The following is a 23,517-nucleotide window of genomic DNA, read 5'->3' on the forward strand; positions in this document are numbered from 1 at the left end:
TTCTGATCATTGCACTAAGTGTAACATTTATTTAAGATGATGTTTTATTATTTATTTATTTTAAAATATATTTTTATTTTTATATATATTTTTAGACTTTATAGTTCTTTTTTTTTTTTTTTTTTTTTTCTGGCCTGGTCCGCTATTTATTTACTTGAATACACATTTGCCGTTTAGCAATGCATACAGGCATATCAAAGTAAAGTTTGGTAAACAGTAAAAGGATTATCGGGTTAGGTAGACTTTATAGTTCTATTAAAAATTTCACACATTGGTAATTCTTACTACTAATTAATTAAGGGAAAGATAAAATGAGCAGATTTTTTTTTTCACATTCAATTTTGAATATTTAGTGGTGTTTTTCAGTTTTTTATTTTATGAACAACTTTTAAATATGTTACATGCAGTAAACCTTAATATTTCAAGAAAAATGATCTTAAATATAATGTTACATGCAATAAACATTAATATCTCAAGAAAAATGATTTTAAAGATGATGTTACAACATGCAATAAACACAAATTATTCAACAAAAATGATCTTACATATAATAATATTACATGGAATAACATTAATATTTCAAGAATAAAAGGATTTTAAGTATAATATTATTACCAAAACTGTACTAACATAGTATGATATCACAAAGTTGTAGGAAATATTAAAAATCTGCAAATAAAAGGATTACTTCTATTATATTCTAGAATATTTTTTCCCCCACCCCGGCTCTATTTTTGTTCATCAGTTTGTGTTGTTCATTATATTCCACAAATGAGTGAGATCATATGATATTTTATCTTCCTCCAACTGGCTTATTTCGCTTAGCATGATGCTTTTAAAGTCTATTTTGTCAGATATGAGTATTGCTACTCCAGCTTTTTTTTCTTTCCCATTTGCATGAAAAACTTTTCCATCCCTTCATTTTCATCCTGTGTGTGTCTTTTGTTTTGAGGTGGGTCTCTTACAGACAGCATATAGTTGGGTCATGTTTTTGTATCCAGTCAGCTACCCTACACCTTTTGATTGGAGCATTTAATCCATTTACATTTAGGGTTATTATTGAGAGGAACTTATTTATAGCCATTTTAATTCTGTATGGCTAGGTTTCTCTCTCTGTTTCTTCTTCTCAGCAATCCCTTTAGTATTTCTTGTAATGCTGGCTTGGTGGTGATGAACTCCTTTAGCCTTTTTTTGTCTGGGAAACTGTTTATTTGACCATCTATTTTGATGGATAGCCTTGCTGGATAGAGTAATCTTGGTCTCAGATCCTTGCTTTCCATTACCTTTGAGTACTTCATGCCATTCCCTTCTGGCCTGTAGAGTTTCTGATGAGAAATCGTTGGCCTGTAGACTGAAGGGTCCTGGGTTCGATTCCCGTCAAGGACACATGCCTGGATTGTGGGCTCAATCCCCAAGAAGGGGGCATGTAGGAGGCAGCCGATCAATGATTCTCTTCATCATTGATGTTTCTATCTCTCTCTCCCTCTTTCTTTCTCTCTGAAATCAATAAAAATGTATTTTTAAAAATACACATAAAGATTTTGATTATTGTTTCAATGTTATTTTTAGGAGTGCTAATTGGAATCAGGAACATTTTCAATAAGGTTAACATGAAATAAATTATTGTATATTCATAAAATGTAATATTATGTTATATACTCTAAGATTTTAAGTAATATTTAATCTCTTAGGAATATACTTAGTAAACATCATTCTTAGTAATAAGTATCACACCTAAAAGTTATCCCAATTGTGTATATATATGGAAAACTTGTAGAGGTGGGATTATGTAGTGGGTGTTATGCTATGGCTTCCAGACCCTTCTGTAGGACTAAAGGCACCAATCACCCCAGCTTCGTGCATGTTAGAAGATCCCTTGCCCAAGATCTCTCCCCTTCTCTGGGAAGGACCATTCCAGCTCCAGAGCTCCCCTGATGCAGGTGCCGAATCCTGCTCCCCTCACACTTCACAGATGTTATTATTGAGAGTACTCTCCAGTAAGTCTGTGTGCATATCTGAGTCCTTTTTTGGGGGTGGGGGTGGGGATTCGGCCTTTAACAGATTACAAGAGGTCTTTGCCCTTTGTCTTATAAATTTTGTGTTTTATTCTGTTTAAAATCAGGGTTAAAAACTACTAAAAAAGAGAAGTTCCTTAAAAAAATGGGGACTTGTTTTGTGTATAACTTTAAGGCCAGAAGCTAGGAACTTTATGTTTCCAGATTATATATTAAGACAGATTAAGTGATAAGGTGTTTTTTTTAGAATATATTTTTTATTGATGATTATAAAGAGGAAGGGAGAGGGAGAGAAAGACAGAAACATCAATGATGAGAATCATTGACCAGCTGCCTCCTGCATGCCCCCTACGGGGTATCAAGGCTGCAACCTGGGCATATGCCCTTACCAGGAATTGAACCATGGCCTTCTGGTCCATAGGTCCACACACCTGAACCCTGAGCCAAGCCAGCCGGGTGATGAGATTTTTTATTCATCGAGCACAAACAATGTTTTTAACTTATATCTGTATATAACACTTCATTGTTTCTATCTCAGTGTAAAGAACTGGCCAAGTCCAAGGCAGAAGTGGCCTGCATTGCAGTGTACGAAACAGATGTGTTTGTTGTTGGAACGGAGAGAGGACGTGCTTTTGTCAACACCAGAAAGGATTTTCAGAAAGATTTTGTGAAATACTGTGAGTATTGTATTTTCATCTTTTGTATTTCATAAATATTAAACCTAAATATTTATGCATTAACACATGTGGTATTTTAAAGCAGAATGAGATTTATACTAAAAATATACTTTCTGAAATGTCCATGGAGACATTTCAAAAGGCTCAAAACAAATCACTGACATGGAAATATATAAGGGTACATACTGAAGAGTTTAAGAAAATGGTTAATTATACTCTGCCCCTAGCAAGGCATTACTCTGAATTGGTGAAACAGATTAAAGAGAAGGTAAATTTTGAATTGAGTGAAAGTTCTTACTCACATAAGGAGTTCTTTTCTTGATAGATAATAGGCGTGTTGAAAACAAGTCTGTGCATTAATTTTTTGTAAGCATGATGCAAAGGTAAACAGGTCTCTTCAGCTCCCTCAATGGAATCAACTTGTCAGTCTTCATTGAGTTCTGTGATCCTCCAATTGGGAGTTCATCCAGTTGGTAAACTTACTTGACACTGGAACCAGTGCAGTAGAGAAATTCACTGTAGGGTATTTATACCTATGGCCTTCTACAGTATGACAATTTTGTATCTGTGTTTAACCTAGCACTGTCCAGAGATTTTATATTAATTCTGTGATACAGCATTTTTTTTTAAACACAGAAAGAAAACAGCAATGGCTGGTATATTTATCTATATTGGCATGTAAGGTATATGTTTTTAAGATCCAAATTTAAATTTCCATTATCAACTTAGATTAGGTTTCTTAATTCATTAATTTCATTTCTTGTGTTTTCAGTCCTTTTTAAAAAATGTATTTTTCCCCTTCGCTATATGCCTTCCTCCCCACCCAGCTATGATCATTTAAATTTAATGGTAGTAATTTTTTTTTTCAATGACTCAAGAATAGTGGTGTAATTTGGCAACACTGCTAACAGAATACAGATTTTGTGATAATGTTCATTACAACAGTATAATTCATAATTCTGCTGAAATGAAAGCAAGAAAAAGAAACTATGGAATAAATGTAATAATTTACAAATTACATATGTTTTTATTTTATTACTCTTCCAAACATAACTAATCCATCATTATAACATCCAGATGTGCAATAATAACAACTGAATTTAGTAGTCTTTGATGTTTTGCTGACTTCAGCTATATAAAAATCAGTTTTACATGTTTTTTCCTCAGTTTTTTTATTTCAAGAAAAACGTTTTAAACTATAATGTTACCTGCAATTAGCCTTAATATTTCAAGGAAAATGATCTTAAATATAATAATGTTTCATGCAATAAACACCAATTATTCAAGAAAAATGATCTTACATACAATAATATTATATGGAATAACATTAATATTTCAAGAATAAAAGGATTTTAAGTATAATATTATTACCAAAACTGTACTAACATAGTATGATATCACAAAGTTGTAGGAAATATTAAAAATCTGCAAATAAAAGGATTACTTCTATTATATTCTAGAATATTTTTTCCCCCACCCCGGCTCTATTTTTGTTCATCAGTTTGTGTTGTTCATTATATTCCACAAATGAGTGAGATCATATGATATTTTATCTTCCTCCAACTGGCTTATTTCGCTTAGCATGATGCTTTTAAAGTCTATTTTGTCAGATATGAGTATTGCTACTCCAGCTTTTTTTTCTTTCCCATTTGCATGAAAAACTTTTCCATCCCTTCATTTTCATCCTGTGTGTGTCTTTTGTTTTGAGGTGGGTCTCTTACAGACAGCATATAGTTGGGTCATGTTTTTGTATCCAGTCAGCTACCCTACACCTTTTGATTGGAGCATTTAATCCATTTACATTTAGGGTTATTATTGAGAGGAACTTATTTATAGCCATTTTAATTCTGTATGGCTAGGTTTCTCTCTCTGTTTCTTCTTCTCAGCAATCCCTTTAGTATTTCTTGTAATGCTGGCTTGGTGGTGATGAACTCCTTTAGCCTTTTTTTGTCTGGGAAACTGTTTATTTGACCATCTATTTTGATGGATAGCCTTGCTGGATAGAGTAATCTTGGTCTCAGATCCTTGCTTTCCATTACCTTTGAGTACTTCATGCCATTCCCTTCTGGCCTGTAGAGTTTCTGATGAGAAATCAGTGTCAGCCTTATGGGAACTCCTTTGTAGGTAACATTTTTCTTTTCTCTTGCTGCCTTTAAGATTCTCTCTTTGTTTTTAATTTTTGGCATTTTAATTATGATGTGTCTGGGCATGGGTCTGTTTGGGTTCTTCTTGTTTGGTGTTCTCTGTGCCTCCTGAACTTATGTGACTTTTTCCTTTACCAGGTTAGGGAAGTTTTCTACCATTATTTCTTCAAACACCTTCTCTATTCCTTTCTCCCTTTCTGCTTCTTCTGGCACTACTATCATTCTAATATTGTTCGTTTCACATTGTCCTACAGTTCCCTTAAGCTGTCCTCCTGTTTTTTAATTGTTTTTTCTTTTTGGTTCTCTGATTGAGTGATATTTTCAACTCTGTCTTCTCATTCACTGATTTGATCCTCAGCTTCCCCTAATCTGCTGTGTATTCCTTCCAATGTGTTCTTTATTTGTGTTATGTCATTCTTTATCTCAGACTGTTCTTTTTTCATAGTTCCTGTATCTTTTTTCATGCTGTTGAGCATTTTTAACATCATTACTCTGAACTCTGTTTCAGATAAATTTCTTTTTTTTTTTTAAATATATTTTATTGATTTCTTACAGAGAAGAAGGGAGAGGGATAGAGAGTTAGAAACATTGACGAGAGAGAAACATCAATCAGCTGCCTTCTGCACAAACCCAACTGGGAGGTGCCCGCAACCAAGGTACATGCCCTTGACCGGAATCGAACCTGGGACCCCTCAGTCCTCAGGCTGATGCTCTGTCCACTGAGCCAAACTGGTTAGGGCTCAGATAAATTTCTTATCTCTGCTTTATTTATCTCTTCTGGAGAATTCGCTAGTTCTTTCATTTGGGGTTTGTTTCCTCATTTTGGTTGTCTGTTTGAGTTTGTGACTACGTTTTAGGTAAATCCTCTACACCTCTCAAGTCACACAGTGGTTCTCAACCTTCCTAGTTCCGCGACCCTTTAATACAGTTCCTCATGTTGTGGTGACCCCCAACCATAAAATTCTTTTCGTTGCTACTTCATAACTGTAATGTTGCTACTGTTATGAATTGTGATGTAAATATCTGATATGCAGGAAGTATTTTCATTGTTTGAGACCACAGGTTGAGAACCACTGTGTCTAGTGCAGGACAGTGTTAAAGGCTGTTTCTGACTGATTGGATCAGGGAAAGACTCAAAACCTCCAGAGACTGCTTCTGTCTACGGACTTATAGGATTCTGACTTGAATTGCCCCCAGCCAATCATCCTCAGGTGTGGTATGAGTTTTTTCAACAGGGTGGGCAGTTGCTTCTGCCTGGAGGCTAATTGTTACTTTTAATCTCTTAAGTGGCCTCAGGGCAAGGTGTTTTCCAATAGGGTGTGTCGACCGTCTTCCTCCTCAGGCAAGGCAGATGTCTATGTGGGAAAGATGTCCTCTACTGTGTGAGGAAATGATTCAGTACAGGAAACTTGGGATCTCTGCTTTCTGAGCTCTATCCCCCAAGTCCCCAGTCCTGGGTTCTGCTCTCACAGCTCCAGTCCACTTCACCCTCCCTCTGCCAGAGCATAAGGTGGGTGGCTCCACAGGGAATTTTTGTGGGTTGGCCTTTTAAGAGGGTGCCCAAACTTTCAGCTGCCACTCCCTGGTGGACAGCACCCCACTGCTTTTCACAGCCAGATGTTATGTGGGTACCCTCCTCAGTTTGGTGCTCTCGGCTTCGGATAGATCCCAGAGTTCTCAGTGGCAGCCCCCCACAGCTGAGACATCTCTCTGGAACTTCAGTTGCTGTCTGTGGGTGCCCCTCCAGCCCTTTCGTGCCTCCGCCCCTCCTACCAGTCTCTATGCCTTCTCCACCTTTGGTCCTTGGGTATCAGGGTTCTCTCCTGTGTGTTTTTAATTGATTATGCAGGAAGCCTTTCTATATTTCAGATGTAATTCCAGCTTGCCAGTAATCTCTTTTTTATTTTTTTATTTAGTATCATTTTGAGAAAAAAAATCTTTTTTGAGAAAAAAATTTTCTGTTGTTAATCCTCAACTGATCATATTTTTAAAAAAAAAGAAAATATTTTTATTGCCCTGGCTTGTTTGGTTCAGTGGATAGAGCGTCTGCCTGCAAACCAAAGGGTCCCGGGTATAATTCTGGTCAAGGACACGTACCTTGGTTGCAGGCTTCTCCTTGGGACCGAAGCCTGGTCAGGGCTTGTGCAGGAGGCAACCAGTCTCTGTGTTTCTCTCACATCGATGTTTCTCTCTGTCTTTCCCTCTCTCTTCCACTCTCCCTAAAAATCAATGGGAAAAATATCCTTGAGTAAGGATTAAAAAAAATACACACACACACACACACACACACACACATATACTAGAGGCCCGGTGCACGACATATGTGAACTTCGTGGGGGTGGGGCGGGGTCCCTCAGCCCAGCCTGCACCCTCTTGCAGTCCAGGAGGCCTTGAGGGATGTCTGACTGACAGCTTAGGCCTACTCCCCATGGGGGCGGGCCTAAGCCAGCAGTCGGACATTCTTTTATATATATATATATATATATATATTTTATTGATTTTTTTTTACAGAGAGGAAGGGAGAGGGATAGAGAGTTAGAAACATCGATGAGAGAGAAACATTGATCAGCTGTTTCCTGCACACCCCCTACCAGGGATGTGCCCGCAACCAAGGTACATGCCCTTGACCGGAATCGAACCTGGGACCCTTCAGTTTGCAGGCCGACACTCTATCCACTGAGCCAAACCGGTCAGGGCGAGTCGGACATTCTTAGCGCTGCTGTGGAGGTGGGAGAAGCTCACGCCACCGCTGCTGCGCTTGTCAGCCATGAGCCCGGCCTAGGGCTTTTGGCTGAGTGGTGCTCCCACTGTGGGAGTGCACTGATCATCAGGAGGCAGCTCCTGCATTGAATGCCTGCCCCCTGGTGGTCAGTGTGCATCATAGCAACCAGTCGTTCAGCCGTTTGGTCGATTTGCATATTAGTATTTTACTATATAGGATATTGATTTCAAAGAGGAAGGGAGAGGGAGACAGAGATAGAAGTATCAGTGATAAGAGAATCATTGACCAGCTGCCTCCTGCATGCCCCACACTGGGGATCAAGCCTGCAACCCGGGCATGTGCCTTGACCGATAATCGAACTGTGACCTCCTATTTCATAGGTCAATGCAGGTTGGACCAAGGATATTTTTTCCATTGATTTCTAGAGAGAGTATAAGAGAGGGAGAGAGGCACAGGGAGAGAAACATGACTGGTTCCCTCTTGCGTGCACCCCGACCAGGGCCAGGGATCGAACCTGCATGCACCCCAACCAGGGCCAGGGTACGGGCCCTTGACTGTAATCAAACCCGAGACCCTTCAGGCTAAGGGCCGACAACCCAACCACTGAGCCAAATCAGCTAGGACTCATTTTGATAATTTTTAAGAATATGATTATGTTTGTGTATTTAAATTTATACTAATGTTGCTTTGATTATGTTTATATCAGCTGCCATCTGTCCCATGAATACCATAATTCCACTGGCAGCTGTATTTATATTCTTGTTTCCTTTATTGCCTTGCTTATGTGGTTCTCCAGTGGTTAGAACTAAGAATTAGGAGAATTGTCCTCAGTTGTAAATTGTAGTCCCTCCCTATTAGTATTCATATTTTCTTTTTAAAATCCTTTTTTCTTTATTAATAGAGAGAGAAAGGGAGGGAGAGGAAGAAATATCAATGAGAGAGACCCATGGATCAGCTACCTCCTACACACCCCATACTGGAAATCGAGCCTGCAACCTGGGCATATGCCCTGATGGGGAATTGAACTGATGACCTCTTGGTGCATGGGAGGCTAGCTTTTATTTATGTATGTATATATGTATGTATGTTAATCCTCACCCAACGATATTTTCCCATTGATTTTTAGAGAGAGTGGAAGAGAAGGGGAGAGGTAGAGAGAAACATCAATGTGAGACACACATTGAGTGGTTGCCTCCCACATGGTCCTGACTGGGTCCAGGGATTGAAGCTGCAACTGAGATACGTGCCCTTGACCGGGAGTTGAACCAGAGACTCTTCAGTCTGCAGGCCAATGCTCTACCAGTGAGCCAAACCTAGTTTCTTAAAAATATATTTTTATTGATTTCAGAGATGAAAGGGAAGGGAGAGAGAGAAACATCAATGATGAGAGAGAATCATTGATTGGCTGCCTCCAGCAAGTCCCACACGGGATTGAGCCCGCAACCTGGGCATGTGCCCTGACCAGGAATCGAACCATGACCTTCTGGTTCATATGTTGATGTTCAACCACTGAGCCACACAGGCTGGGCAGCTTTTTATTTTTAAAGATTCCTTTCTTCCCTTTTTTCCCCTGTCTTTATGTAATACATAATTAATGTTAGAATATAAGAAAAATATTCTTACTAAAAGCAAGATATTCAAGTAATGGATACTGGCCTTTGTATATCATTAATTTTACAGGTGTTGAAGAAGAAGAAAAGGCTGCAGAGATGCATAAAATGAAATCTACAACCCAGGCAAATCGGATGAATGTAGATGCTGTAGAGATTGAAACACTGAGAAAAACAGTCGAGGACTATTTCTGCTTTTGCTATGGTAAGGTTATACACTTGAATTTTCTAAAAGATACATTATTTAATTGAGTTTTCTAAGAACATACAACACACTTTCACAAATTGAATGAATGAATTTCTAAATATTGGATTAACATTAGGATCAACCTTATTTTCTATTTTCAGTTTGAAAGAACTAAGAAATAAATATAGCTATTAGAACTGTGCTTTTTTTTTTTTTTTTTTTTTTTTTTTTTTTTAGAGCAGGTTTAGATTTATATCCAAACTAAGAGGCAGGCATAGAGATTTCTCATATAACCCTTGCCCTCACACATGCATAGCTGTGTACTATCAGTATCCCCCAGCAGAGAACCTGCATCGGCACATCATAATCATCAAAAGAGAATTGTTTATTTTTGACATGGGTGCCAATTTCCTGAAAAACCACCTTTTGTAAATCCAATTATGTAATAAACAAAGCTCTTCTAAGAAAACAAAAATGGGCAGAGGGCAAAGATATAGGTTATACTGGATTTTATGTAAAATTCTACTCTGTGTAATGGAGTTTCTATCATCTGTGGCAGCGGTTCTCAACCTGTGGGTCGCGACCCTTTGGCGTTCGACCGTCACAGGGGTCGCTTTAGACCATCCTGCATATCAGATATTTACATTACGATTCCTAACAGTAGCAACATTACAGTTATGATGTAGCAACAAAAATAATTTTATGGTTGGGTCACAACATGAGGAACTCAATTTAAAGGGCCAGAAAGTTGAGAACCACTGATCTATGGACTCACTGCCTTATACTCACTGGCAGCCTGACAAAATACAGTTCATTAGTAAACGTACGTTGTGTTCTTCTAATAAGTTTTCAGTAAGAATATTAGCCCAAAATTGCCTAGTTTATGGTAACAGTTGGATTTGTTGAGCTTCCATGTTCTGAGGCTGAATTGATATGGAAAGATTGTGTTATGCCAGAGTGAGGCTATTGTGAAGAAAGAGAATAATCCAAGAAATCAGCCATTGATTGTTTCTCTCCTTTTGTGTAGGTTTTATATAAATATCTTATGTACTTTCATTATGGCCCTTTGGATTTCTTTCAGGTTTAGAATTTCTGCTAACAAGAGAGTAGAGCCCTATAGTTTTTCAAAGTAGTTTGGAAATCAGGTATTACAAGATAGCATGAATGCCATTTATTGAGTCAAGATAAACTGATGGTTTAGTTTTTTATATCTTAACATTTAATGATTTTTATCTTCTTTTCCTCTCACCTCACCACTGTCCCTCACCCCAGGGAAAGCTTTAGGAAAATCAACAGTGGTGCCTGTTCCATATGAGAAGATGCTGCGAGATCAGTCGGCTGTGGTAGTGCAGGGGCTTCCAGAAGGAGTTGCCTTTAAACACCCTGAGAACTATGATCTTGCAACTCTGAAATGGATTTTAGAGAACAAAGCAGGAATTTCATTTACCATTAAGAGGTAAAGTACTATTCTCCCTTGCCCACCAACAGTTTATTTGTATAAAATTGAATATTCAGCTTATTTTAATATATTTTAACAGTTCATGTTTACTGTAGAAGTCATTTAAATTTATGCTTCACAATAATTTTTGTTTGTGTATTCATCTATCATTTTTTTTGTTTTGTTTTAATGCAGACCTTTCCTAGAGCCAAAGAAGCACCTAGGTAAGTGATTGCTTTACTTACCCAATAGCTGAATGGGTTCCTAAACCTGTTTTTGCCAAATTTAATACCTTATAATGATTTCTCTTTTACTTTGTTTGAGAATATGATGTAAGACATTTTGGAGTGGGGTATTCTGATATTTATATAAACCAGTGAAAAGTCTTTGAGCTTAAAAAGTAGAATTGATTTGGTTCTGCTTCTTGCTTTATGATGTGTACTCAAGGTTTTATGTTTGTAATATATAAGATCATATACTGGCATGTACCCTCATTTCTAAGAATTATGAGTATGATTTAATTTACCTAATGTTTATAGACCAGGCATGGAATTATTAGGCACAAGATTGGGTGGGGAGGGAATACACAACTCTGTGTAAGTGTTAAAGCTTTTAAGGTCTGGTAGTCTAATGGAAAAGATAAAAAGTCCATAAAGTCATCATAGCAAGAACATAAGGTACACACCACAGGAATGGTTAGAGAAGGTACTGTGGAAGTGTGTTGGAGAAAGGATTCTTTCATAGCCCCAGAAGGCTTTCATGAAAAAGAGGGCATTAAGAGGGACCCTTCAAACCCTGGCTGTTGTGGCTCAGTTAGTTGGGGGGTGTTCTCTGCAGGCACTAAAAGGCTCCTAGTTTGATGCCAGTCAACGTTAGGCTTTCACATTGATGTGTCTTTCCTCTCTCTCTCTCTCAAAAATCAATAAACTATTCTGAGAGAGAGAGAGAAAGGAGGGAGGGAGGGAGGGAGGGAAGGAGAGAGAGAGAGAGAGAGAGAGAGAGAGAGAGAGAGAGAGAAAGAAAGAGAGAGAGAAAGAAAGAGAAAGAGAAAGGATGGGCTCTTGAAGAAATGAGGAAGGATTTTTTTTTTTTTTTGGCGGGGGCAGGGGGGCGGGGAAGTCCAGCCATTCCATTTGAAGGGAAAAGTGATATTTAGAAGACTGACACTCTTTGGAGCCAAGCTTATTTGAGACCTTTGAAAGGAAATAACCATTATTATTGACAACTTCTTAACTGATGTAAGGATGAAAGGACAATAATGTATAGATACCCAAACATATTTTGTTTTCTCTTAAATAATCTTTATTTTGTTCTCACCATGATGAAAAGATTATTTTTTTAGAAGCTTTATTGAGGTGTAATTGACATGCCAAAAAATTCACCTGTTTTAAGTACATAATTCAATGAATTTTGGAAAATGTACAATTAAAAAAGTTTAAAAAAGATTTCTAACCACTGTCCCAATCTAATTTTAGAATATTTTCATCATCCCATCTCTTATTTCATAAATGTTATATAAATGAAATATACAATGTTTCCTTTTGTTAAAAAATATATTTTTACTATTGATTTCAGAGAGGAAGGAAGAGGGAGAGATAGAAACATCAATGATGAGAATCATTGATCGGCTGGCTGCCTCCAGCATGCCCCCTCCTGGGGATCGAGCCTAAAATTAGGCATGTGCCCTTGACTGGAATCAAACCCAGAACCATTCAACCCCCAGACTGACTGACACTCTATCCACTGAGCCAAACCAGCTAGGGCAGTATGTTTCCTTTAGAAATTGGCTTTTTCACCCAACATAATTCCTTAGAGATTCATCCAGGTTGTTGGGTATATCAAATAGTTCTTTCCTTTTTATTGCTGAATATAAAGTACTAGAGGCCCAGTGCACGAAATTCATGCAAGGGGCTCGGCCCTCTCAGCCCCAGCTGCCTTGGCCAGCCCTTGCCGGCCCTTGCAGCCCCGGCTTCGTCCGGAAGGTCTTCCAGATGGTCGTCTGGACAGTTGTTCGGCTGTTTGGTCTAATTAGCATATTAGCTCTTTATTATATAGGATTCCAGCATATAAATATACCACCCATTTATCCATTCATCAATTGGTAGACATTTAAATTTTTCCTACTTAGCTATTATTAACAACTAGAGTCCCAGTGCATGAAATTCGTGCACTGGTAGGGTCCCGAGCAGCTGCTGGCTGGGTACTCTCTCCCTTCCCCTGGCTGCCTGCTGCTGCCACCATCAGCCGGGGCCTCCCTCCCTTCCCCCTGCCGGCCCTGCCCCCGCCCCCTGGTCGAACTCCTGGACCAACTCCCCGTCGAGGGGATTTGCATACTATGCTCTTATTATGTAGGATAATACTATTAATGTAATTAAACAAGTTTTTATCTGCATGTATACTTGAATTTCTCTTGGATATGTATACTTAGGAGTAGAAGTGCTGGGTCATAGTGTAATTTTTCATTTAACTAAGAAACTGCTAAACTGTTTTCCACAGTGACTGTACCTCTTTATGTTCTTACTAGCATCATTTGAGGGTTGAAGTTTCTCTACATTCCTTTGGTTTTTGCCATTCTCATGGGTGTGAAATGGTTTCATTGTGGTTTTGGTTTGTGCAGCCCTAATTACTAAAGTTGAGTATCTTTTCACGTGCTTATTGGCCATGTATGCATATTCTTTGGAGAAATGTCTATTTATATTCTTTCTCCATGTTTTAATTGGTTTATTTATATTTTTATTATTGAGTTGTAAGAGTTCTTTATATATTCTTCCTATAAATATTTTCCTTAATTCTACAAGTTGCCGTTTTACTTGCTTGATAATGTTCTTTGAGGAAGGAAAGTTATTAATTTTTATGAAGTTCATTTTACTCTTATATCACTTGTGCTTTTGACATCAATATCTAAGAAACTGTTGCCTAAACCAAGGTCATGGAGATTTCTTATGTTTTCTTCTGTTAAGTTTTGTAGCTTTAGTTCTTACATTTAGATATCCTTTTAATTTTGGGATAATTTTGTTATATGGTACCTGGTAAGGGTATACACTCATATTTCAATTGTGCTAGTGCAGTTTGCTAAAAAGACTATCCTTTCCTCCAGAATTGCTTTGGCATCTTTGTTAAAAGTTAGTTGACCATAACTGTTTATTTCTGGACTTTCTACATAGTGAATCGTACTATATGTGACTCAAGACAGTTTATTTATTTGCAATCTGCATGCTTTTAAAAAATAATTTATCTTTATTATTGAAAGTATTGCAGTGTTCCTTTTTTCCCTCCATTGACCCCCTCCCTCCCAGTTCCTACCCTCCCTTCCCCCCAGGCCTTCACCACACTATTGTCTGTGTCCATGGGTTGCTGGGGTCCTGCCCCAGCAGGTCCAGGGGTCCCCAGAGGTGTGGATGGAGTTGGTGAAGAAGGAAAGACACGGAGACAGCGTTCAGTTGATCAGCAGCCTAGCCAGGATCTCTAGCCAGGATCTCCAGCCAAGTTCTGGTCTGGATCTCCAGCGAAGTTCTGGTTAGGATCTCCAGCCAGGTTCTGTGTCCATGTTCTCTTGCTAGGTTCTCCAGGTTCTCCAGCCAGGTTCTGTAGCCATGTTCCCTCGCTAGGTTCTCCAGCCAGGTTCTGTGTCCATGTTCTCTTGCTAGGTTCTCCAGGTTCTCCAGCCAGGTTCTGTAGCCATGTTCCCTCGCTAGGTTCTCCAGCCAGGTTCTGTCCAGGTTCCCCAGCCAGGTTCAGTCACCAGGTTCTAGTCAGGTTCTCTTACCAATTTCTGTAGTCAGGTTCAGTCCAGGATCTTTTGCCATGTTCTCTCCAGCGAAGTTCTTCTGTCTCTAGGTTCTGTGTAGGTTCTGTCTTCTAAGTTCTGTCTGTCTGTTCTGTGTGTTACATCTGTATTTATACCAGTTGATTCCAATCCTATCAATCTCTATTCCAAAGGTTAGGGCGTTTCTTATCTCCATTCCAGGGAGTAAAGATTATGTAGCTTAAGCATGATTGTTCGTAGTTAAAGTGATTAATTACCCACCTGGCACTTAGTTAAGAGGTTTTATTCCCTCCTTAACTTCAGGGGAAAATCCCTACCTGGGGATACAACCTTTCTCAGAGACCTTGGTTAAAACACATAGTGCCAAGAAGGTGAGCAAACATATTAAGAACAGTATGCCATATATGCCAGGTCCCTTGAAACAGCAAGCATGGACCGGCTCCCGGCAATGGGTTATGCATATAAGTTCTTTGGTTAATCTGAATACTTTTTATTTTTTAATTCTGTTGCTTGGGCTAGGATAGCCAATACAATATTTTGCCTTGTCCTAGATGCTGGCTGGATTCATTCAGGCTTTCACCATTATGATGTAGCTGTTGTTTTTTGTATGTGACTTTTTTAAGACTGAGAGAAAAAATTTTCTTTGTCATGTTTAAAATTAAAATTCAGATGTTTTCATCATCAGTATTCTTTTTCCTTTAAGTTTTCTAGGTTAGCCTTAGTCTGCCATTTGTATTTTGTGAAATTTTTTATTCTAGAAACTTGTTTTGAAACGTTGGGGCCTGGTCATTAATTAAAGATTATAGGGTGTTTTATAATGAGTAGTCCGAGTAGATGGGTCTGTATGGTTCGGCTTCTTTGCCATACCAACTCTCAAAGTAATTGAAAAGTTGCGATTGGTATTGTTCAGTGGTTAGAAGGTTGGCCTGTGCACCGAAGGGTCTTGGGTTTGATTCCCGGTCAAGGGCACGTACCTGGGTTGCAGGTTCGCTCCCCAGCCCTGGTTGGGGCTCAGGTGGCAACCACCAGATGTGTCTCTCTCACATCAATGTTTGTTTCTCTCACTCTTTCTCCCTCCTTCCTTTCCTCCCTCCCTTCTGCTCTCCCTAAAAATCATTGGCAAAAAAATATCCTTGGGTGAGGATTTAAAAAAAAAGTTGTGATTGTAATGGGATTATATTTTCTACTTTAATATAATTTATGTCCAGTAAGCCACACACATTTAAAGTGTACAACTTGATAAGGTTTGGCACCGTGAAACTATCACTACAATCAAGATAGTGAACATATCTTTCATCCCAAAGTTTTCTTACACCCCTTGGTAATTCCTCCATCTGCTCCTACCCTTGTCCTCAGGCAACCACTGTGCGGAAATTCTAGATTTGTTTACATTTTCTAGATATTTTAATATAAATGGAGTCATATAGTATATACTCTTGTTTGATTTCTTACTTTGAGATATCCAAGTTGTTTAATGTATCAATAGTTATTGTTTTTCTATTGCTGAGTAGTATTCCATTGTATATACACTACAATCTGTTTACTTATTCACCTGTCCATGAAAATTTGAGTTTCCATTACTTGGCTATTATAAAGAAAGTGCTATGAATATTTGATTTCAGATATTCATGTGGAGATATATCTATATATCTATCTATATCTATATCTATATCTATATCTATATCTATATATCTATATCTATATCTATATCTAATCTATATCTATATCTAGAGGCCCAGTGCATGAGATTTGTGCACTGCGGGGGGGTGGGGGGTCCCTTAGCCCCCAGCCTGCACCCTCTTGTAGTCCTGGAGCCCTGGGGCAGTGGTGGGCAAACTCATTAGTCAACAGAGCCAAATATCAACAGTACAATGATTGACATCTCTTTTGAGAGCCAAATTTTTTAAACTTAAACTATATAGGTAGGTACATTGTTATTAACTTCATTAGGGTACTCCTAAGCTGGCCTTTGCTAAAAACGTCCTCAATCTGATTGAGGTGCGTTCGCTGAGGTCAACCCCTTCCAACTCTCCCATCCACACTCGTCTTGTATACTTGTTTTGTCTATCTTTTGTCACCTGTGCGCGAGTTGTGGACGCGACTAGCTCTAACCACTGCACAATGAGACTGCTGACTGACTGGCTCACTCAACTCTGCATGAATCGCGCGCGCCTCCCCCGCGCTGCGTATTCCACGGCCCGCCTGCACCGTATCTCCCATCACCAGACTGACCGACACCCCCACTTCTTCTAACGCCACTTCTTCAAAATAGACTCACCCAGGCTGAAAACCAACTTCTGCACATGGGCCACGCAGTTTCAATCGCACTGTACGTGCGCACCCACACGTGGTATTTTATGGAAGAGCCACACTCAAGGGGCCAAAGAGCCGCATGTGGCTTGCGAGCTGCGGTTTGCCAACCGCCGCCCTGGGTGGTGGGGGGATGTCTGACTGATGGCCAACAGTCAGACATTCTTAGCGCTGCCGTGGAGGCTGCTCCCGCCTCCGCTGCTGTACACTGACCACCAGGGGGCAGCTCCTGCATTGAACGTCTGCCCCCTGTTGGTCAGTGCGCATCATAGCGACCAGTCATTCCCCAGGCGGTCAATTTGCATATTAGCCTTTTATTATATAGGATATATATCTATATATCTATATCTATATCTATATCTATATCTATATCTATATCTATATCTATATATATTTCCCCCCCCCCCAATGTAATTAAAAAAGTATTGTTGAGGGTATTACAGATACTCCTTTTTCCTTTCCCTTCCCTCTTACCCCACTCCACCATGTTCCCACCCCAGCCCAGACCTTCACCAACCTATTGTCTGTATCCATAGGTAATGCATATATGCATATAAGATTTTTTGTTAATCTCTTCCTGCCCCCACCTTCCCCTGAGATTTGTCAGTTCGTTCCATGTTTTCATGCCTCTGATTCTATTTTATTCATCCGTTTCTTTTGTTCATTAGATTTCTTGTTCGTTTATTTTGATTTTTAGATTCAACTGTTGATAGATACGCATTTATTGCCATTTTATTGTTCATATTTTTTATTTTTTCTCTTCCTCTTTCCTTCATTTCCTGTATTACTGGTTTGGTGATGATGAACTCTTTTTTAGCTTTTTCTTGTTTTTACCTGACTTTTAATTCTACATGATAGATTTGCTGGATAGAGTAATCTTCAATGTATGTCTTTGTTATTCATTACTTTGAATATTTCTTGCCACTCCCTTCTGGCCTACAAAGTTTCTGTTGAGAAATCAGCTGACAGTCTTATGGGCTCTCCCTTGTAAGTCACTACCTGCTTTTCTCTTGCTGCTTTTAAGATTCTCTCTTTGTCTTTAAACCTTGGCATTTTAATTATGATATGTCTTGATGTACTTTCTTTACTTCTCTAGTTGTAGGACATTCAGCCAGTTCTGAATGATGATGGTTCTGTATTTTAGTTGTAATTTTGATGTTGTTGTAAGAGGTGGCAAGTACCAGCGTTTATCGACACTGCCATCCTGGGCATACATACATTTTCGTTCTCTTTGGTAAATATATAATGTTTGAATGCTTAGCTCATATGGTAGTTTTACATTAAACTTTTAAAGAAACTGCCAGACTTTTTTTTGCATAATTTGTTTCATTCTCACAAGCAGTATATAAGGCTACATTTTCATCAGTATTTGAAGAAGTCAGTCTTTTTCATTCTTTTTTTTTTAAACTTAAAGTTTACAGTGTTAAAATGTACAATTCGTTGGGTTTTAGTATATTTACAAGATGTACAGCTATCACTGCTATAGAAAACCAGAACATCTTCATCACTCTTAAAAGAAACCATGTACTTGTCAGCAGTCCCTTTTTTTTTCAGTTCGTCAGAGCCAGATATACACTTAATAGAAATCTTTATCTTTTATACATCAGTAGAGTCTTATTCTCATTATTAGAGTAATAGTATATTGCTGTATTTGTTTCATTCATTGATAAAAATAAGATTATTTTTATTAAAGGGAGGCTGCTGTGGGTGAGGGGATAAAAACTGTTAGATGATTGTCATCCCTAATTATCTTCCTTATAAAGGAGAACAAAGGACACTTCTATAAGCTAAAGCAATATTCAGTCTAGTATGACCCAGAGCTGTGAACTCGCCCTTTCCCACTGCATTCTATATTTAGGTCCTTTGGGAATATTAGTCATATTTAAAGTGTTGGAAGAACCTAAATCTAATTTTTTTTTTTGTATATATAGGTGGTCGAGTGATGGGAACAGATGCTGAAAGGTCAATGCTGTCTCCAGGTGGAAGGTAAAACATTTCACCAAGTTTTAGTTTTTAGATTATTGAGGTATTAGAATATTAAAAAGACCCATGTCACACATCTTAAAGTTTAATATGCAGTTGAATCACTTGGGGATCCTGTGAAAATAGCAGCTTTTGACTTAATAGTTCTGAATGACAGTAGTAACTGGGGGAAACTGATGTGATAGTAAGGCGTTATAGTAAAGTGGAATTTGAAAGTTAATTGCTACTCCATATTTTTTCAATTATTCCCCCCCCCCCCCAAAAAAAAATTCGATTGGTATTAAAATACTAAATTCAGTTGGCAAGTCATATTTATGCAAGAAATAAAAATGTAAATTTTAAAGTTGAGCCTTTTTTTTTTCAGCTTGGTCAGGTGGGTGATTTTATACGGAGATCCAGTGCATTTTAATACTGTGTGAGTGGCCCTCACCAGTTATAGCTTCATCAGAGTTTCCTTTTCCTTTCAGTTGTGGCCCCATCAAAGTGAAAACTGAACCCACAGAAGATTCTGGTATGTACTAGTGCTTTTTTTTTTTTCTTTTAATAGTGGTAGGTTTTTATTTAATTTTAATTTTTTAAAATATATTTTTATTGATTTCAGAGAAGAAGAGAGAGGGAGAGAGAGATAGAAACATCAGTGATGAGAGAGAATCATTGATTGGCTGCCTCCTGCATGCCCCCCACTGGGGATGAAGCTTGCAACCCAGGCATGGGTCCTTGACTGGAATTGAACCCGGGTCCCTTCAGTCCACAGGCTGACACTCTATCCAGTGAGCCAAACCAACCAAGGCTGTACTACTGCTTTTAAAAATAATTATGAAATTTAAGTAAGAAAGCCTTTAATTTAGTAGGTTATATTTTGACTCATTACTTACTGTTTTGATGAGAAGCGGACAAATTTATTTCAGTGGTGACATTTGTTATCATATGATACAAAACCTTAAAAGATAACGTGTTTGATAAATAGTAACTAGAAATTTGTTGCTAATTACACATTTGTAGACAAAATTTATTAATAGTTTTTTCCCAGTTATAGAGGAATAATAGTGTAAAATGTCAGCTAATTCTATTGTCCTTTTTACAAAACTCAGTGTAATACTCTCTTATTCTCCTTTTCTCTTTGCACACCCATTTTCTACTTAGCAAGGAAACTTTTTAAGTCTAATCTTTGTTTTGTTATTTGATTCCTTATTTTTTTTTTTCATTTTTTAAAAATATTTATTTTTATAGATTTCAGAGAGGAAGGGAGAGGGAGAGAGAGAGAAACATCCCTGACGAGAGGGAATCAGCTGATTCCTTATTTTTAAATGTTATGTTTATAATGTTATTTCATATGGGTTTTGTTGGATAGCTTTATTGAGATATAATTTATATGCCATAGAATTTACCTATCTTAAGTATGTAATTCAATGATGTTATGTAAGTATACAAAGTTTTGTTTTTTTTTTTAATATATTTTTTATTGATTAAGATATTACATATGTGTCCTTGTCTCCACGTTACCCTCTACCCCCCACCCCCCCCACCCCCGCTCATGCCCTCACCCCCCCGTTGTCCATGTCCATTGATTAGGCCTATATGCTTGCATATAAGTCCTTTGGTTGATCTTTCCCCCTTACCCCCACCCTCCCCTACCTTCCCTCCAAGTCCCGACAGTCCAATCAATGCCTCTCCGTCTCTGGATCAGTCCTTGTTCATCAGCTTATGTTGTTCATTATATTCCACAAATGAGTGAGATCATGTGGTATTTATCCGCTCTCCAGTTCCATCCATGCTGTGGCAAATGGTAAGAGTTCCTTTTTCTTCTTCCTCTTCTTAAAGAATACCTTTCAGCATTTCATATAATGCTGGTTTGGTGGTGATGAACTCCTTTAGCTTTTTCTTATCCGTGAAGCTCTTTATCTGACCTTCTATTCTGAATGATAGCTTTGCTGGATAAAGTAATCTTGGTTGCAGGTTCTTGCTATTCATCACTTTGAATATTTCTTGCCAGTCTCTTCTGGCCTGCATGGTTTCTGTTGAGAAATCAGCTGACAGTCGTATGGGTACTCCCTTGTAGGTAACTGACTGTCTTTCTCTTGCTGCTTTTAAGATTCTCTCTTTATCTTTTGCTCTTGGCATTTTAATTATGATGTGTCTTGGTGTGGTCCTCCTTGGATTCCTTTTGTTTGGGGTTCTCTGCGCTTCCTGGACTTGTAAGTCCATTTCTTTCACCAGGTAGGGGAAGTTTTCTGTCATTATTTCTTCAAAAAGGTTTTCAATATCTTGCCCTCTCTCTCCTTCTGGTACCCCTATAATTCTGATGTTGGTACGCTTGAAGTTGTCCCAGAGGTTCCTTACACTATCTTCATACTTTTGGAATCTCTTTTCTTTTTTCTTTTTCGGTTGGGTATTTTTTGTTTCTTTGTATTTCAAATCTTTGACTTGATTCTTGGGATCCTCTTGTCTGCTGCTGGATCTCTGTAAATTATTCTTTATTTCAGTCAGTGTATGCTTAATTTCTAGTTGGTCCTTTTTCATGTCCTCCATGGTCTCACTATACTTATTGAGGGATTCATTAAATTTATCGGCGGTTTCCATAAAATTCTTGAAAAACCTTATAAACGTGGCCTTGAACTCTATATCCAATCGTTTGCTTTCCTCCATTTCTGCCATTTGTGACCTGTTTCTTTGTCTCCGCATTTTGGCAGCTTCCCTGTGTTGATAGAGTGGCCCTGTGCGCCAGGTGTCCTGTAGGGCCCAGTAGCTCAGCCTCCCCAGTTACCTGGGGTGGACACTCTTGGTGCACTCTTGGTGCCTTGGTTGTTGTAGAATCACTGGGAGGAATTGACCTCCAGGCCAACTGGCTATGAGAATCAGCTGTGTCTAAAGTGAGAGAACTTCTGTGCTGAAGACACCCTTCTGGGGCAAGACTTGCTTCAGTGGGGCTTTGGTGCTCACTGAGTCTGCTCCCTGAGTGTGTCCCTTATGGGTCTGAGGAGTTGCAGTCTGGATGGACCCCCTCTGACCACTGGGTACAGTGGCTCCTGGATCTAAGGAGGTGCTAATTCAGCCTCTGCCTGAAGCCACACAGCAGGAGCCACGAAGAGGCTCAGCTGTGAAGCAATGCAAGCCGCTGCGGGGCCTTGGGCCTTCTCTTGGAAGTTCAGGGTCTGCCTGGTTTGGCTGCAGTTAGGTACATTCACATGCAAAAGCCTCTGCCGCAGCCTGGGTGGGGCGGGGTCTCAGGGAGTCAGAGGGCGGAGAAAGCAGCCATGGCCGATTCTCCGCCCGGAGTCGCGCGTCTCAGTCAGTGTCCCGGTAACGGCTGCAAGCACCTCTGAGGGAAAGCCGCCCTCAAGTTCGCTCGCTGCCGGACAGACCAGCCTCTCCCCGTATGAGTCCTGGGTCCCCAGAGACTTCCCGGAACCGGAGTTCAGAGCAGTCAGGAGCTTGTGACTCAAAAAGTCAGCCGCGTCCTCAGGTGCTACCCCCTTTCCTCGCGCGCGCGCGCGCCGCCGTACCTCTGCACTTCACCTCCGCAGCGCCTCTGGCTCTCAGTGTGCTTTTCTTTCCTTCTAGTTGTAGAATTTACACTCAGCCAGCCTTCCTGTTGTTCTGGATGATGTTTGCTCAGTCCTTTGCGGTAATTTTCAATTGTTGTGTGAGGCGACAATTTCCCGGTGTTTACCTATGCCATCTTAGTTGCTCCCTCGTATACAAAGTTTTGTAATGTTCACTACAATCTACTTTTAGAATATTTCCATCACCACTTCTAGAAACCTAGTTCCAATTTTCAGTCACTCCCTATACCCACCACTATTATAGACATTTAATACAGGTGAAATCAAATAACACATTATTTTTTACATTTTGCTTCTTTTTTAAAAAATAATTTTATTGATTTCAGGGAGGGAGAGAGAGATAGAAACATCAATGATGAGAGAGAATCATTGATCGGCTGCCTACTGCACTCCCCCTACTAGGGATCGAGCCTGCACCCTGGGCATGTGCCCTTGACCGGAATTGAACCTGGGACCATTCAGTCCACAGGCTGTTGCTCTATCCACTGAACCAAACCAGCTAGGGCACATTTTGCTTCTTTTACTCTGTATCGTGTTTTGAGGCTCATCTTTAAAACATGTTGTAGTGTGTTTAAGTAGTTCAGACCTGAATGTTATTCCATTGTATGGATATTCTACCTTTTTAGAATCCTTGGACTGTTTGGTAGACATCTGAGTTGTTTCCACTTTTGGGTTGTTTTGACTACCACTGCTATGTACATCCACATATGTGTCTTTGTATGGAAATATATCTTCATTTCTCTTGGGTAGATACCTAGGAATGAATTGCTGTTTTATGGTAATTCTATGCTTAATTTGAGCTACTGACAAACTGTTTTACCAAGTGGCTGCACCATTTTTTTATGTTCTTAGCAGCAGTGTATGAGGGTTTCAGTTTCTCCATATCTTGGTTAGCACTTGTTGTTCTCTGTCTTTTTTTATTATAGTTGTCCTATTGGGTTTTTCTTTCTTTTCTTTTTTTGCTTTTAAATAGACATTTTATTTTTAGCGCAGTTTTAGTTTCTCAGTAAAATTGGATAGAAACTACAGAGTGTTCCTATATACTTTCTTTATTTATATATTTTTTATTGATTTCAGAGAGGAAGGGAGAGGGAGAGAGAGA

The 23,517-nt window shown here is 39.0% G+C and overlaps 1 protein-coding gene across 8 annotated transcripts in view; it reads left to right on the plus strand.

Moving 5' to 3' along the window:
- The window catches only part of GTF2I (general transcription factor IIi), a 129,205-nt gene that overhangs the window by 30,715 nt on the left and 74,973 nt on the right, over positions 1-23,517 (plus strand). For all 8 annotated transcript variants that reach the window (XM_036308742.1, XM_036308743.1, XM_036308746.1 and 5 more), the window contains 6 exons: positions 2,554-2,692; positions 9,239-9,373; positions 10,628-10,811; positions 10,989-11,017; positions 18,801-18,855; positions 19,320-19,363. In XM_036308742.1, coding sequence (XP_036164635.1) covers positions 2,554-2,692; positions 9,239-9,373; positions 10,628-10,811; positions 10,989-11,017; positions 18,801-18,855; positions 19,320-19,363 — 586 coding nt within the window. The remainder of the gene's footprint in view (positions 1-2,553; positions 2,693-9,238; positions 9,374-10,627; positions 10,812-10,988; positions 11,018-18,800; positions 18,856-19,319; positions 19,364-23,517) is intronic.

This window comes from Myotis myotis, unplaced genomic scaffold (genome assembly GCF_014108235.1).
Source record: "Myotis myotis isolate mMyoMyo1 unplaced genomic scaffold, mMyoMyo1.p scaffold_m19_p_5, whole genome shotgun sequence".
NCBI classification, from domain to species: Eukaryota; Metazoa; Chordata; class Mammalia; order Chiroptera; family Vespertilionidae; genus Myotis; species Myotis myotis.